The sequence below is a fragment of the Camelina sativa genome, chromosome 3 (assembly GCF_000633955.1).
Source record: "Camelina sativa cultivar DH55 chromosome 3, Cs, whole genome shotgun sequence".
In the NCBI taxonomy this organism is placed as follows: Eukaryota; Viridiplantae; Streptophyta; class Magnoliopsida; order Brassicales; family Brassicaceae; genus Camelina; species Camelina sativa.
This window is the reverse complement of record NC_025687.1, coordinates 17,798,584-17,814,306: the sequence shown is the minus strand read 5'-3', so window position 1 is coordinate 17,814,306 and position 15,723 is coordinate 17,798,584. Positions and strand designations below refer to the sequence as shown.

The 15,723-nt window shown below is 39.1% G+C and overlaps 2 protein-coding genes and 1 long non-coding RNA gene across 8 annotated transcripts; 1 reads left to right on the top strand and 2 right to left on the bottom strand.

Moving 5' to 3' along the window:
- Positions 1,697–4,297, top strand: LOC104777459. Of its 6 annotated transcripts, none has more exons than XR_766289.1 (5): positions 1,697–2,070; positions 2,267–2,447; positions 2,534–2,593; positions 2,800–2,869; positions 3,280–4,297. It is a non-coding gene; the product is annotated as an uncharacterized LOC104777459 (long non-coding RNA). The 6 variants fall into 6 exon arrangements; XR_002037530.1 differs by having other exon boundaries at positions 2,267–2,593; positions 3,280–3,336; positions 3,528–4,297; XR_766288.1 differs by having other exon boundaries at positions 2,267–2,593; positions 3,280–3,582; positions 3,761–4,297.
- Positions 4,573–6,615, bottom strand: LOC104777458 (RING-H2 finger protein ATL34-like). The gene is made up of 2 exons (XM_010501720.1): positions 5,243–6,615; positions 4,573–5,165 (listed from the first exon to the last, which is right to left on the bottom strand). The coding sequence occupies exon 1, from the start codon at positions 6,371–6,373 to the stop codon at positions 5,303–5,305; it is 1,071 nt and encodes a 356-aa protein (XP_010500022.1). The 5' UTR covers positions 6,374–6,615; the 3' UTR covers positions 4,573–5,165; positions 5,243–5,302.
- On the bottom strand, positions 11,211–15,364 carry LOC104779093. The gene is made up of 6 exons (XM_010503486.1): positions 14,831–15,364; positions 14,384–14,678; positions 14,021–14,292; positions 13,283–13,879; positions 13,105–13,147; positions 11,211–12,976 (listed from the first exon to the last, which is right to left on the bottom strand). The coding sequence occupies exons 1-6, from the start codon at positions 15,362–15,364 to the stop codon at positions 11,211–11,213; spliced, it is 3,507 nt and encodes a 1,168-aa protein (XP_010501788.1).

Genomic DNA, 15,723 nt, shown 5'->3' with positions numbered 1-15,723 from the left:
CTAAAATTGGTGACTCAAAAAACATTTTGAATAAAAAATAAATTACATCACAATAGTGTATGTCTAACCATAGAGACAACCCTCGCTTCTGCCCTCTTCCCTTATGGAGAAAACCTTACGTCCAACCTCCTCCACCATGGAGAGAACCTTCGTTCCGCCTTCCTCCCTTGGGGAGATAACTTTTCGTCTAACCTCTCCCACCTTCCTCCCTTAGGGAGATAACCTTGCGTTCAACCTACTCCACCATAGAGAGAATCTCGGCTCTGCCTCTCCTCCTATGTGGAGAGAACATATTCTTGTCTTTTAGCTATCTCAAAGTGGCTTGCTCTCCAGCAACCAATGAAACTAAAGAGTTTTTTCCAATGTCACAAAATCTTTTGATAGTAACTAATGTTATATTTCCCAATGCATTCATGGAAGTTTCTTTGATATACCATGATGTAGCCTCTGTCTTCAAGCTCCTATGGTTTTATCAACAATGATTTATGTTTTTCCAATATATCTATGTTTGTTGTAGGCTTGTGTTTGATTAGCATATTTTATCTAACCATTGGATTAATGATCTTCTCCTCTCGATCTCCTTTTGACATTGAACGAATGGTAACAATTATGTTTGCACAAAAAAATGTCTATGACCAACCAATCAAGGTTGAGAAATTAGAAGAAAACTAATTTGACATAATTAATGAAATCATAGAAAATTGTAAGCACAGTAATATATGAATCTCAGATAATTCAAAGATGAAAATATAAATTAAATAAAACAATCTAAAACTATACTACAATAAATTTTAAAATACAATATTAGCAAAAGAAGATGCATATATTAATCTTCCATTTTAAATTGGGTCAACATATTAATCTTACCTATTCCAAACTGAAAAAGTAGAAAGTAGGAGAATATTTTGGTTTTAAAAAATAAAGAAAATTAGTCTTCCCATTAAATAAAGTTTGACCAATAGAACAAAGCTGAAAACAATTTTTTTGAATAAATTATTTTGTTAGATGAATAATATGAGACAGACTATGTATATTTTCTTTAATCCTTTTTCTAGTTTAAGAGAAAAATTGTTCCAATGAGCTCATTTTTTTTTAAAGTTTATTGCTTCCCACTTTCTTATAAGATGTACTATCGTTTAACGATAAGAATGTTTTCTGTTTAGTTGATCTAGTGTTATATAATCTATGTTGTTATCTTGCATTTGTGTATTCATCTTTTTTATGCTATATGTCCAGTAAATTAATAGAAATTAGGACCGGATCCGCGCTACCGCGCGGGAAATAATCTAGTATTAATTTTAGTGGTTCCATTATGTATGGTATTATTATTTGATGCAGAACTATATATATATATATATATATATTCTTTTTTTTTTTTTTGACAATCAGCACAACTATCTTTTATATGTGTATATTTGGGATTGTATACAATTTAAAAGAACAAAAGAGAGTGAAGTATATAATAGTGAGACATTTAGTTCTTTGTCTACGCGTCATATAACTGCACATAGTAATCTAACAAATTGGTGATGATAATATATAAAATGATTTTTAGTTTATGATTTTAATTTGTGGTAGGCAAAATTAATTAACTAAATTCGAAAACCAACTTACCTATATTTTAAATTGGGTTTGTTTATAAAAGTAAGTGGTCTGGGTTAAAAAAATTACTTACAATTTCGTTTGGGCCTACGTTGGGTTTTTTTTTTTTGTTGACTTTTTATCCTCTTCCTAAACCTCTCTCTCTCTCTACAGATCTGACTTAACATTTCTTCTCCAGATTCTCAAATCATTGTCTCTCCGTTTCGACCACCATTTTTCCTTCTATTGACTTTAAATTCAGTTATTATTTTCAGAGATTACATTATCGAAATACACCATATAATCCAATTCACTACTTGATTCAACCAAACATATTTTGGTAAACGATTACATCCGGAAAGGGGAGAAGCAATCTGAATAGTCGAATCCAATCGATGTGTGTTTTGGGGTTGATAAAATATGCAAGTCGGGAGGATTACGTTTGCACCCATGAGTATATCTACTCGACTAATCAAACCAATTGAGTTGGTAAGTTGCTTATTATTCTGAAGTACTTACTTTTAAGATTTTACGGATCCTATAGCTTCCGAATTGCTTATCTATCCTCTTCATGTTCTTATATCAAATTTGACAATTATGTTTCGCATAGCATAATTGTAATCTTTATAGATGATTAACATTATGATATATATGAATACTTGACATCATTTATATTTTAATGCAGTACATGTTTAAGCAACTTAGGTTATCAAGAGATTTGACATGAGAGGCCAAAGTTTCAAACTTCCCTTCCTTTAGGCGCTTGCTCTCAAAAAAAAAAAAAAGGGAAAGGGGTCAAATATTGGAATTCTCACCCAATCCAACCGAAGCATATAAACGAAGACATCATAATATCATTTAGATATGTAGTTGTTTTCTTTAACATGTACGATTATTTAATTTAAAAGAGGTGTTATATTTATCGTTTAAACTGTTTTCCTTTTAACTGCAGGATACCAAATGACATGTACTTTCCTGTACGGTATATGTGTTTGAAGAGATAACCAAAAAGGTTAGTTACTAATCTTTAACTTTTATTACTTTAGTAGTAGAAGTAACCGATTGTGATATCTTCAAGACTATAGTATTGTAAATAAATGTGTAAATATTAATCAAAGATATACATGAATACGTCCTATTTTGCCTTCCATTTGAATTGACATTCTTTTGCAATATGACTTGTTTTATGTATCTGTTTTGTTACATTTTTGAGGATAGGGTTTTGTACGTTATTCACAGACCAGATACTGATGACAGGGCAGTAGTCTTAGAAGAATAAAGATAAACTGTAAGTCATACTAATTTATGTTTTTTACTAATACTTCTCATAGACTACATGAAACTTTTGTTGGTTGATAGAATAATATAGGATCTTAAAATATTAGATAAACAATTTAAACGAATCCTTTGCTCATTTATTTTAAAACTTTAACAACTGAACAATGACATAAATTACCATTGAACTTACTTGGAATATAGGTTCTCCGATTGTTGATTGTTCTCTTTCTTCTTTCGAAGTTTTTAAGTATGAAACACAAGCAGCTCCTCGAAAGTGAGTTGTCTTGCAACTTCACAATTAAAGTTGAGATCGAACAAAGGCTTAAATGATGGATCTTTAATGTCTTTATCCTTAAGTAAGGATGAATTATTCCGCTAATCTAGTCAATGTGAAAGTTTCAGTGATTACCCATTGTGCAGGGATGATCATTTTCTGGAACTTCCAAACTGTGGTTTCTTAACAGTTGCATTAATAAGGTACACTATTTTAATAAGAAAAAGTATTTAACTTAAAAACACTAATCATCTAAAGTATATGTGACCTGAAAAATTTGAAATAAAGAGTTCGGTAAGCTTACTGTCTCCTCCGGAGTAGTCAGTATATTGCTTTCAAGAATGAATGATTTTTCACTTGAATTCTCCTGGCTGTTTTGAATGGTCTTATCGAGAGCGGCAACCATTGAAGAAGGCTTGAAAGAATACAAAGGGGAGAAAGTTAAGAAGGTATGATGATGTAACCTTCTTACTATCATCCTATTTATATAGGAAGTCTTCAAGTATTAAGATTTAGGTATGATTTTATAGTATAATTTAGGGTATATTAGTGGAATTTGGGTGGAAATCTTCGTAGTTAATTAGGTAATATATTTTTAACAATAACGATATATATTTTTTGGTGCAGTTAAGGAAAGAAGTTTAGTCATATTCAAGTAGATTACTAAAAACGCGGTTCAGTAAGATTTTTGGAATTTTATTAAGAGATTATCTGTCAAATTAAGTAATTTAAGTAAAAAGATTGAATAGTGTAATCAATGGCTTTAATCGTTTGACGTGATTAGAAGGGAGACTAATTTAATATTCTTTTTTCCATAAATAATGTTTTAACTTTTTGCAGCCCATTAAGTTTTTTGCAGCCCATAGTAGCCCATTAATCATTTGGCGGACAAACTGATTTACGTAAAGTATCCGATTAATAATTTTCGGGTTATTTCTAAATTAAAACCCGACCCGTTCTGTTCGAATGTCAATTTTAACCTTAATGACTTGTCTTATATTTAATTTCGATAGGGATATTTTCGGGTTAAACTAAAATTGTACTTCTCTTTTACTAATATAGGGATAATAATAACACCGTGACAAATTTATTAATCTCAAAAACCTTAGTTATTATGCATAAGAAACTTTGTTAACACTTCAAAGTCAAAGATTGCGTAGTATGCATTATGAAATTGAGAAACGAAATCAAAGAAACAACGACGAAAACACGTGGTAATACCTAGGAATCTTTTTATATAGTTGCTTCGATTAGACAACAAACAAATTGTCTTCGAGACTTTTTCAACAACAATGATATGTCAAACAAAAGGTTAATAAAAAAACAAAGTAAAACATTTTACCAAGAAAAAAAAAAGCTAGTCGAAATTATTTTGTTTGATGAAAAATAGGTCATCATCTCTTTGCTTATTAGTGGTGTATTTACAATCTTTTTCCTTTTAGAATTAACAAAGTTTTTTTTTAATATAATAAGATATTACAATTATCTTATGCATCGTTTTACCAAGCTTGAAATTTGGAGTTTTGATCGTTAGAATTGACACGTGTCACGATATTATGAGTTACTAACTTTGATATGTGATTTCTGATCGTACTAACTTGGATATTTAATCGTTAAAACTAACACGTGTTACGATCTGGTTAGTTTTCAACTTTGATATTTGATCGTTAAAACTAACACGTGTTACGATCTGGTGTGTTATTTGAGAACCAAGTTTTTTTTTTAACAACAAAAAAAATCTCAGAAATTAAAAAAATCTCAGAAATTACTCTAGGAGTTTTTTGTTATGTGGTTATCAGTTGATCTGAGTCAAGTATTTAACATTCTAGTATCACATGAACATTAGCATCCTATTCTAGTTATCACATGAACAGAGCAAAGCTGCATAGGACAACTCGGAAGAATTGTTATATATAAAGAAGAGGATTTTATATCAATCGTAATTATAATCCAAAGTTCACAATCGTATACTATTAAATCCTTCGATTCACATAGAAACTGTACAATATAGCTCTCTTGTGCTCGTGTTTACCTCCACACAATTTGTATAAAAACCTACATATATATATATATATATATATATTGTTTCATGGTTAAGACACACCTGACGTTCTCTATAATCTAACCTTGTCAATAAGAAAAGTTGATGTAGTGATCAACAAATATATACTAGACCATCTCTGGCCTAAGGCGTTCAAATGACCCTTCTCCAAGCTCTTTTTCCTTGCTGCCTTTAGTTGACTGGAGAGAGGCAGTCTGAAAAGAGAAAGAGAAAGAAAGAGAAATGTTTCGTCGATTATATCGGCGTCCATAAGGTAAAACTCTCCTCTCGCTCCCAACGCTACCACTCCTATAGCCTTGCCTTGAACTCCTAGCTTGTGGTAACGTCGTGCGGCTCAATTGCCTACGTATCTCTTCTGGTAACTGCAATGTGAATCTGTCAAGGTTCTCTCCACGTGGAACTAGAGAATGTCCGGTTGAATGAGATCTTGGGAACAAAATCTCTGTTATTCTCCAATTTGATAACCCTGTTGACCTCGACCGAGGCGGTCTGTTTGCCCCCGTGTTATTGCTCCACGTCAATCTATCTAACAAACGTACATCTTCTGGAGATTCCAATATACTTCTTCGCGTGTTTCCATCTTCAAGATCCATATCTTGATTATCATGTGGGTGTATACATGGATTTAAAGAGCTTTGATCGCTACCTGGTTTAGGAGGGAGATTAGCACGACAAACTGGACAGGTAGACCGAGAAGAGAGCCAGACATCTATGCAAACAACATGAAATGCATGGCTACAAGGAGGCATCAAACGCAGCGTTTCTTCGTCCTCAAACTCATTCAGGCAGATGGCACATTCCACGCCGCCTTTGCCTATCTTTAACCCTTTAACTTGTGAGTAAAGAAAGGAAGGAAACGACTTTATCACATCCGGTTCAAGTCCACGGCTTGTCCTCCTCGTCCATGCTACTTCTCCACCACCTCCTTCGGTATCATCAGAGCTGGTTCCAGGAGGAGATGTGCTTGTGTATTTATAGCAAACGCAACAAGCCAACATGCTGAATAAGAGTGTAAACATAAACATTCCAATGATTACCGCGGGTACTTGATTCGTTCTTGGAGCAATATATGGACTGGTGAGTCCTGGCTGCTGCTGGCTAGTGGCTTGGAGAACAAGCAGAAATAAGAAGACAACATGATGCAATGGCAGGACCGGAGTCTTTCCCATTGTCCTCATGTAAAGGGGCTTTTTTTGTGTGGCTGTGTTACTACACAATCATCTTTTGAACTCCATGTTCCAAGGTAGGGAAGAAGTCCATGTTTCATGCCATAAAAATGAAATGTTTGGGTGAAGTGCTTAGCACGTTTGATCATGACTGAAAGTATTAATTGTATTATCTATCATTTTGGAATATTTCATTTTAGTTTAGTCGTAATGATTGGTTCGGCTTTGTTCATCTGACGTTTTGACTTTGAAGAGGTCGTAGCTTTTAATACAACTTCACCTTCCCTCACCCTCTTTAACTAATGAGTTGGTTAAGCAACTTGACTCTTTGGCGAAAAAGTTTATTATTTTTTTTCTTTTTCTTTACCTAGTCTGATGGTTAATTAAGTTGAAATTGAAAGATTCATACATTAACTAGTAACTAGGTTGGTACCAGTGCTACGCCGTATGATTGATTTTTTATTTTATTTTTCTTATATTTGTTTGTTTTGTTTTTTTTTATTTTATAATTTAATATGTTATTTGGAATCAATTCATAAGTTTTTAATAATTTTATAGTCTTTTTTTTTGTTATTTACATCATCATATGATACTTGAGTTTTTTTATTTCATAAATTTAGTTTTGGAATATATTTTAAATTTATTACCAAATAAGTTTAGGGATTACAAACCATTAATATTTGATTTGTTTCTCACTCAGAAACCCTTTAGAACAGTAGGAGAGATTACTCTTTGATGTCTATATTGTAAATTTTTTTGATAGATCTCTTAGAGTACTTTAGGTTTAGGCACTTCAACCTTCGCCTCCTAAATCTCACATAATTTATCTCTTACAACATTACAACATATTTCTACTTGTTCTTATCTTAACCTAACACCTAAAACTAAACAAACCCATTTAATCACTTGAAAAGCTTATGATTAAGTTGGAAGCTCATCAGTCACTTGACAAGCTTATGATTAAGTTTTTCAAGCTATATATGCTAATCTAGCAACATCTTAAAGAAAAAATAGAAAAACAAATCAAATTTTTACATTTTTTTTACAACAAATTTTTACATTCTTACATGTAAAATATGACAAACAGCGGGATACTATTTTGAATATTTTTTTAGTATAAATATAATTTGGACAATATATATTTTTTTTTAGAATTTGATGAGTTATCTTTACTTGTAAATTTTACTTCTTAAATTATTTTTTTTCTTTATTTATCTAGTTGAATTTAGTATAATTATTTTATCGGTTGCCAACTAAAATGTCATTATGTCGTTCTAAAGTTGAGTGTCATGCAATATCGACATCATAATATGCTTCTAACTCAAACCGAAGGTGATGAATGATGTACCATTGGAAATTTTAATGATGTTTGCAATGTTTGTTTCAACTACAAGTTTTTTGACTAACTGAAAATATATTTAATACACATGTTTTATGTTCTATTATTGTAATATTTTTATTACACATATGTATTTTTACTACAATAATGGTCCAATGGCCTTTTTTCATTGTTTATTCTCCTCTATTAGATATAGTTTTTTAATTGGTTTAAAAATTTTAGCTGTATTAATTTAAATGTTTTTATTGGCTATTGATTTTAACTGATGTGTCAATACCAACTTGAATGTTAAAGTTGATGTGTCATGCTCTGGTGAAAACATACAAGTTTTATTGTATTGATGATATCTCTCTGAATAAATTATTTTTTGTGCCAAAAAATTCTTTGTTTCCAAGTTTCTGTTTAAACAGATCAGCTAGTAGGCCTTCATTTTAATAACACAACTTTTAAGGTTCAGTTTAAGGGTCTACAAGAATACTTATATATAAAGTAGTCATGTCGGTGCTAAGATATTTTTATAAATTTCATTTGATTCTCCAAAAATTCTTAGTGATCTCGAGATTCAGAGTATTTTCTGTTACTACACTCATAGTCAAGTACACGTAGTATGGTCTACTCTGGCATGGTTATGCGGAAGGGAGGCCCAAAATAAGTCTATTACTAGGGATATGAGAATTCTACGTTCGTAAAGCCCGTCGGGTTCGAGGGACAGCGTTTGAGAAATGACCATATAAACTGTTTTGGTCCTGATGTGAGAGGATATGTGGGCCTAAACCCGGAACTTCTTAAAAAAAATGATTAAAACGTCCGCCAAGTGCTATGATCGTGGGTATGTACGGACTTTGATTTTTGCATCTTGAACGTGTATACCATTAACCATAGATATACTCTATTAGGCAAGGTTCTCACCATTATACAGTTGCTTTAACATCGACTTCGTCTCTGCTGCAAAGTTGCATCTATCGATCTTTCTCAAGACCTTATTTTTTACGTTTAAGAAGATAATGTCCATCGTCTTCTCACACTATAATATCCTTGTCGCTTTATCTTCAATCCATTGAACTTTCTTCGCTGAGTTTGCCTCTTCCTTTTCTGCTTACGGCAAGAGCGGAGCTTGCTCAACAAGCGTATCATTTAACCCTATAACCCTTATATGAACGAACATCCTTGTCTTCTGAGCGATAAATCTTTAAATCCGTCTAATTGTTTACTAATGCCTATTTTGATCTCAAACGGAACCATACTGAAACTATGAAGTGGATGAAGAAGAAACTAGTTTGGTTATGCTTATGGAGTTGGTGCACTGATAATTTTGTTCTTATGTAAGGTGTTGCCGAGCTAGGTTCATTTATACTACAAGAAAACATCATGTTTTCCTACCTCAGATATCATAGGAAAATGGTAACAAACAAGTATGTCCTTCCGGTTTTCTACTAGTTAGTATTATTATGTCTAGTAGGATTTGTTGTAACGGTGAGTGTACTTTGGTTTAGTTCTCATATATGATTGTAACGTCTGAACTTTTATGGTATGGTATTGAATGATATCAAATTCTAGAGAGCGTTTTTAATCCTTTACTTTCAAAAACATTGAATTATTGTTCACAAAACATCTACACGAATCGATCCGGTTCTATAGCTTCGTGTTTGAGATATTCAAATCAAGCCGATTCTTTTCCACAACTGTGAGCTCCAATACCAATTTATATGACCTACACCTCATCTCTACATGAATACACCTCACAACTCTGTTTCGTTCACTTGTTTGTACAGTTGCAAAGATTAAGAAAGAACAAAATAGAAAGCAAGAAAGAACATGCACACGAGACTTTAACCAGTTTATCTCCAAACCGGAGCTGAGATTTTCTGTGGAATTCATTAGATCACGTTGCAGGTTCTTGATCGAAGTAATTGAGATTCCCCCTCTTACGATTATACAATAGTGAAAGAGATAAAGTGTAGACAGAGAGAAATCTAAACTTACATTATGCAAACTAACCTATAATTGTTAATTTCCTTGTAGTCCAAATATGAATCGATTTCTACAAATTTTAATGCCTTTGTCTGATTGTCTCGTTATCATTGAATGATAGGTTCATAAAAATTAAAATGTTAATTAGTCTATGTATTTATGTTATATTTGTCAAGACTAACAACTAAAACGATATAGTTTCGTTAAAAGGCCTTACATGTACCAAGGCCAATAAGAATGTGAAGGCTAGTGAACAAACGCTCAAGCCCAAGATCATCCAACAACTACCTGCAGAACAAGATAAGAACAGAGGATTAGCACAGCTTACAGCTTGTACGAAAGTGATGACAAAGAATAGTGTAGAAACTGGATTTCCATAATAAATTTGTTTATGGGGGAAAACAAATTCAGTAAATAAACTTTTTTAGAAAACTAATCTAAGCTTTGATATTAGAAAAATTAGGGTTTCTATTGCTAAGAACAAGAAGAGAACTCAATAATTGTATTCAAAAATCGATGCCTTACAATGGAGAAGTCCTTCCCCCTTTATACATATTCATGAATCGCACAATATATTAACTTTCCTTATCAGACGAACTGAAATAAGAAAAGTTACTCTATCTCTTAGATTGGCCGCCGGGGGAAGTGGAAGTCAGTTCTTCATCCTCGAGGCTGGGCTTCTTCTATCCGAAGTGGGCTTAAATGACCTAACTAAGTACCTAACCGGATTTCCAGTTAAATAACCAAATTGTCTTTCTGGTTTAGCTCGGTATGTGGGGGTGCTAAATCCCGCACCAAACGACTTTCAGCGTAATTTGGCGTACTGCCGATCCAAAGTGTATTCAAAATAAAGACTTTATTAATATCTTAGCTGTATTCACTTAATCTTGAAAAGACAAGGAATTGCCTACGTACCCCAAAACGGGGATCAAGCCAACCGTAGTTCGTATTACAAAGGAAAGATGAATGGAGTCTGGATTCCCGAAAACTCCTAGTTAGGATCGTGAAGACGACTTAGCAGTAATAACGCTTCAAGTGGGTTGCGTTCCACGAATTTTTGATCCGTTCTCCGGCCATGATTACAAGTTCGCAGACGCCTGGGCGAACTGCCTTGGATACGAGGTATGGACCCTCCCACCGAGCACTGAGTTTACCGGCGTTGACTTCTTTGGTGTTCTCAAAAACTTCCCGTAGAACCAAATCGCCTTCGTTGAAACGTCGCTGACGAACAGATTTGTTATAATACCGAGCAGCTGCATCTTGGTAGTGTTGTACTCGGACTAGGGCTTGATCGCGCAGTTCTTCGACAAGATCGTTGTGGTCAATCAGCATCCTGTTGTTAAGTTCGGGATTGCTGACCATCATGGTACGTCGGAGTGTCGGGACTCCTGCTTCGGCAGGGGCGAGTGCTTCGAGGCCATACACAAGAGAAAAAGGAGATTGTCCCGTACTCCGCCGCGGGGTTGTTCGATAGGACCACAATACGCCATCAAGGTGGTCTGCCCACGCCCCCTTTCTTCGACCAAGTCTCTTTTTTAGTTAGTCGACGATCGACTTATTAGTGGCCTCAGCTTGTCCATTTCCTTGCGGGTATCGGGGAGTCGAAGTACTGAGGCGGATTTGCCACTTCGTCATGAAATGTCTGGTGATCATCGAGGTGAACTGTGTGCCGTTATCGGTGACAATCTCGTATGGAAGTCCGTGCCGACATATGATGTTCTTCCATATGAAGTTGGTTACGACCAAGGATTGGATCTTTGTGAAGGACTCTGCTTCGACCCATTTGGTGAAAAAATCGGTCAGCACCAGGTCGTATTTCTTGGATTTTGACGCCGGCAGAGGGCCTATAGCGTCCATGGCCCAGCGTATGAAAGGATATGGAGCTGTCACGGTGTTTAGCAGTTCGGGCGGGATGTGCCGCATTGGTCCGTGGCGCTGACAGGCTTCGCACTTTGCCGCGAAGGCTTCGCAGTCGGCCATCATGGTCGGCCAATAATGTCCATCTTTTTTTATTTTGAGGGCGAGTGCGCGTCCGCCGGAATGGTTGCCACCTTCGCCTTCGTGCACCTCCATCATGATTCGCTCGGCCTCGTCCCGAGTGACGTAGGTAAGGAAAACTCCGGATGCGTTTCGGCGGAATAATTCCCCGTCCAAGAGGATGTATCTGGCACTTCGAGCCTTTAAGCGTCGGGCTGCCCATCGGTCTGGTGGGACGACGCCGTCGGAGATATAGAGTTTGATCTCAATTTTCCAGTCGTCCGGAGGCTTCGTGACGTCCGTCAGATCTTCTACTGGTTCCCTGACCTCCATCGAAACTGAGTCGTCGTTGATTACTGTTATCTGATTGTCAGGGTCGGAGCTGTTTGCCAGGGCTGCGAGGGCGTCGGCTGACGCGTTTTCGTTCCGTGGGACCTTCGCCAAAGAAAAAGATGTGAATTCCCCGGACAGTGCTCGGACCAACTGCCGATACGCCCCCATTCGCTTATTTTTGGCGTCGAACTCTCCACTGAATTGGCTGACTACGAGCTGGGAGTCACAGAAGACTTGCAAATGTGTCACTCCGAGTCCTCGTGCTAACCGAAGCCCCACAAAGATGGCCTCGTACTCCGTTTTGTTATTAGACGCTCTGAAGTTGAGCTTTAATGCTTGCTCGAGAACTTCACCGGTGGGGGACCGGAGAATGAGTCCCACTCCAGAACCTTCATTCGTCGACGAACCATCGACGAACATTGTCCAATGCTCTTCCCTAGGATTGGGGTCGTCAAGGTCAGGAGACAGCTCGATGATGAAGTCGGCCAGAACTTGCGACTTCAAGCTTGGACGGGAGCGGTATTCGATGTCATACTCACTTAGCTCGACTGCCCATTTCGCCATGCGTCCGGATTGGAGGGGGCTATGGAGGATAGTTCGGAGTGGTTGATCGGTTAACACGACGATGGAATGTGACTGGAAATAGGGTCGGAGCTTCCGTGCGGCGGTGATCACTGCGAGTGCGAGCTTCTCCAGCGTGGGGTATCGTGACTCTGCGTCGTTGAATGTTTTACTCGTATAGAAAATAGGTTTTTGATACCCGCGGTCGTCTCGAATCAACACGCCGCTGATAGCCGAACTGGAGACCGAGACGTAGAGGTACAATGTTTCGCCGTCTTCTGGTTTGACTAATACTGGGTGGCAAGTCAAGTACTCCTTCAATTGCCGGAAGGCGGCCTCGCATTCCTCGTCCCAGTGAAAATCCTTATTTCCGCGGAGGAGTTGGTAGAAAGGGAGGCATTTATCTGTCGATCGAGCGATGGAGCGATTTAAGGCTGCAATGCGGCCGATCAGGCGTTGCACTTCTCGTTTGCTGGTCGGCGACGGCAATCCCAATATGGCCTCGATTTGTTAGGGTTCGCTTCTATTCCCCGCTCAGTGACGATATACCCCAAGAATTCACCTGATTTGACTCCGAATGTACACTTCGTTGGGTTCAGTTTCATCTAGAAATGATCCAAGATATCGAAGCACTCAGCAAGATGCTCGATGTGCTACTCTGCGATCAAAGATTTAACCAGCATATCGTCGATGTAAACTTCCATGGTTTTTCCAAGCAAACTAGTAAACATCATGTTTACCAGCCGTTGGTAGGTTGCTCCAGCGTTTTTTAGCCCGAACGGCATGACCTTATAACAATAGGTCCCTCTATCCGTTATGAATGCCATTTTTTCGCGGTCAGTTGAACTCATGGCGATCTGGTTGTAACCTGAGAAGGCATCCATGAATGAGAGCAGTTGGTTTCCAGCCGTGGCTTCGACGAGACGGTCTATGTGTGGCAAAGGAAAGCTATCCTTGGGGCAAGCTTTGTTGAGATCGGTGAAATCCACGCATACCCTCCAAGCGTTCTTTTTGACCACGATTGGATTGGCCAGCCAGTCAGGGTACTGGACCTCAATTATCTGGTCATCTTTGAGCAGCCGCTCGACCTCGTCCTGAACTGCTTTGGCCCGATCTGGACCCAGGCGTCGTCGTTTCTGCCTTACTGGTCTGAATGTGGGATCGACGTTGAGCTTGTGGCAGATAACATCAGGGTCTATCCCGATCATGTCCTTCGTTGACCAGGCGAATGTGGAAGACCGAGATTGCAGAAAAGCGATCAGCTTTGACTTTATGTGCTCCTCCAGTTCGGCACTGATGCCAACAGTTCGTGAGGGGTCGGAGGGATCGATGTTCACCTGTAAGATTCGACACTCCGGAGACTTGAGGTGATCTCTCTCCCGCTTATGGGGACCTGTAAGATGATCTCCGCTCTGTAGTTGCTACGCGTCTTCAGTTTTCCTCTGTTTCTTCTCGATAACAGAGCAAGTTCGGGCTACCCTCTGGTCACCATAAAATGTGCATATTCCCGTGGTGGTTGGGAACTTGAGGCAGAAGTGATAGGTCGATGGTACGGCCTGCATCGCATATATCCACGGTACCCCCAAAATGGCGTTGTAGACTGGAGGCGCGTCGATGGCTGCGAACTTGGTCTTCCGGGACAATCCGCCGGCTCGCACCTGCAGCTTTACGTCGCCCATCAAAAGTTTGGCGACCCCATCATAGCCCGTCAATGTTCGAGATTCGGGTTTCAGTTGTTCCGGCGTGACACCTATTTTTTCTAGCGTTTGTTAGCATATTACATTAACGGTACTTCCCGTATCGACCAAAACTCGTTCGACGTCGAAATCGCCCATGGAGACTTCGATGACTAAAGGGTCCGAATGGGGGTGTTGGATTCCCTTGGCGTCTTCCGAAGTAAACGATATGGGGTCCGAGCAGAGTGGAGGTTCGCTCGGGGCTGCCGGAAGGCTGCAAACTTGACGCGCCCTCTTCTTTAGTGCGCGGACGGAGTCNAATCCCGATCATGTCCTTCGTTGACCAGGCGAATGTGGAGGACCGAGATTCCAGAAAAGCGATCAGCTTTGACTTTATGTGCTCCTCCAGTTCGGCACTGATGCCAACAGTTCGTGAGGGGTCGGAGGGATCGATGTTCACCTGTAAGATTCGGCACTCCGGAGACTTGAGGCGATCTCTTTCCGGCTTATGGGGACCGATAAGATGGTCCCCGCTCTATAGTTGCTACGCATGTTCAGTCTTCCTCTGCTTCTTCTCGATAACAGAGCAAGTTCGGGCTACCCTCTGGTCACCATAAAGTGTGCAGATTCCCGTAGTGGTTGGGAACTTGAGGCAGAGGTGATAGGTTGATGGTACGGCCTGCATCGCGTATATCCACGGTACCCCCAAAATGGCATTGTAGACTGGAGGCGCGTCGATACTGCGAACTTGGTCTTCAGGGACAATCCGCCGGCTCGCACCTGCAGCTTCACGTCGCCCATCGAAAGTTTGGTGACCCCATCATAGCCCGTCAGTGTGCGAGATTCGGGTTTCAGTTGATCCGGCGTGACACCCATTTTTTCTAGTGTTTGCCAGCATATCACATTGACGGTACTTCCCGTGTCGACCAAAACCCGTTCAACGTCGAAATCGCCCGTGGAGACTTCGATGACTAGGGGGTCCGAATGGGGGTGTTGGATTCCCTTGGCATCTTCCGAAGTAAACGATATGGGGTCCGAGCAAAGTGGAGGTTCGCTTGGGGCTGCCGGAAGGCTGCAAACTTGACGCGCCCTCTTCTTTAGTGCGCGGACGGAGTCTGCGCAGTCCTCTGGTGGGCCAAGTATCATGGTTATTCGTCCTCGGACAGGAGAATTGGCCCGCTCGGGATTTTGCCCTCTCTATCGCTTGGGTGGGCCAGGCAGCTCGTCCGCCTGGAGCATCTCCTCTTGATGGTTCACCAGTACTTGGTTAGCCGGCTGTTGAACTCCGTTGGTCGGACCGTTGTGGCCTCGTCCTCCGCCGGCGCCGCGGCCGCCGTTAGATCGTCCACCACGCCATCCCCCTCGGCGTCCTCTGCCTCCACCAATGCTTTTCGGCTGAAAGGTGGCTTCGACTTCGCCGGAAAGATACTTTCCGTACAGGAAATTCTTCAGATGGACGCATTCGTGTGTGGAGCGGCCGACGATCATGTGGAAATCGCAGTACA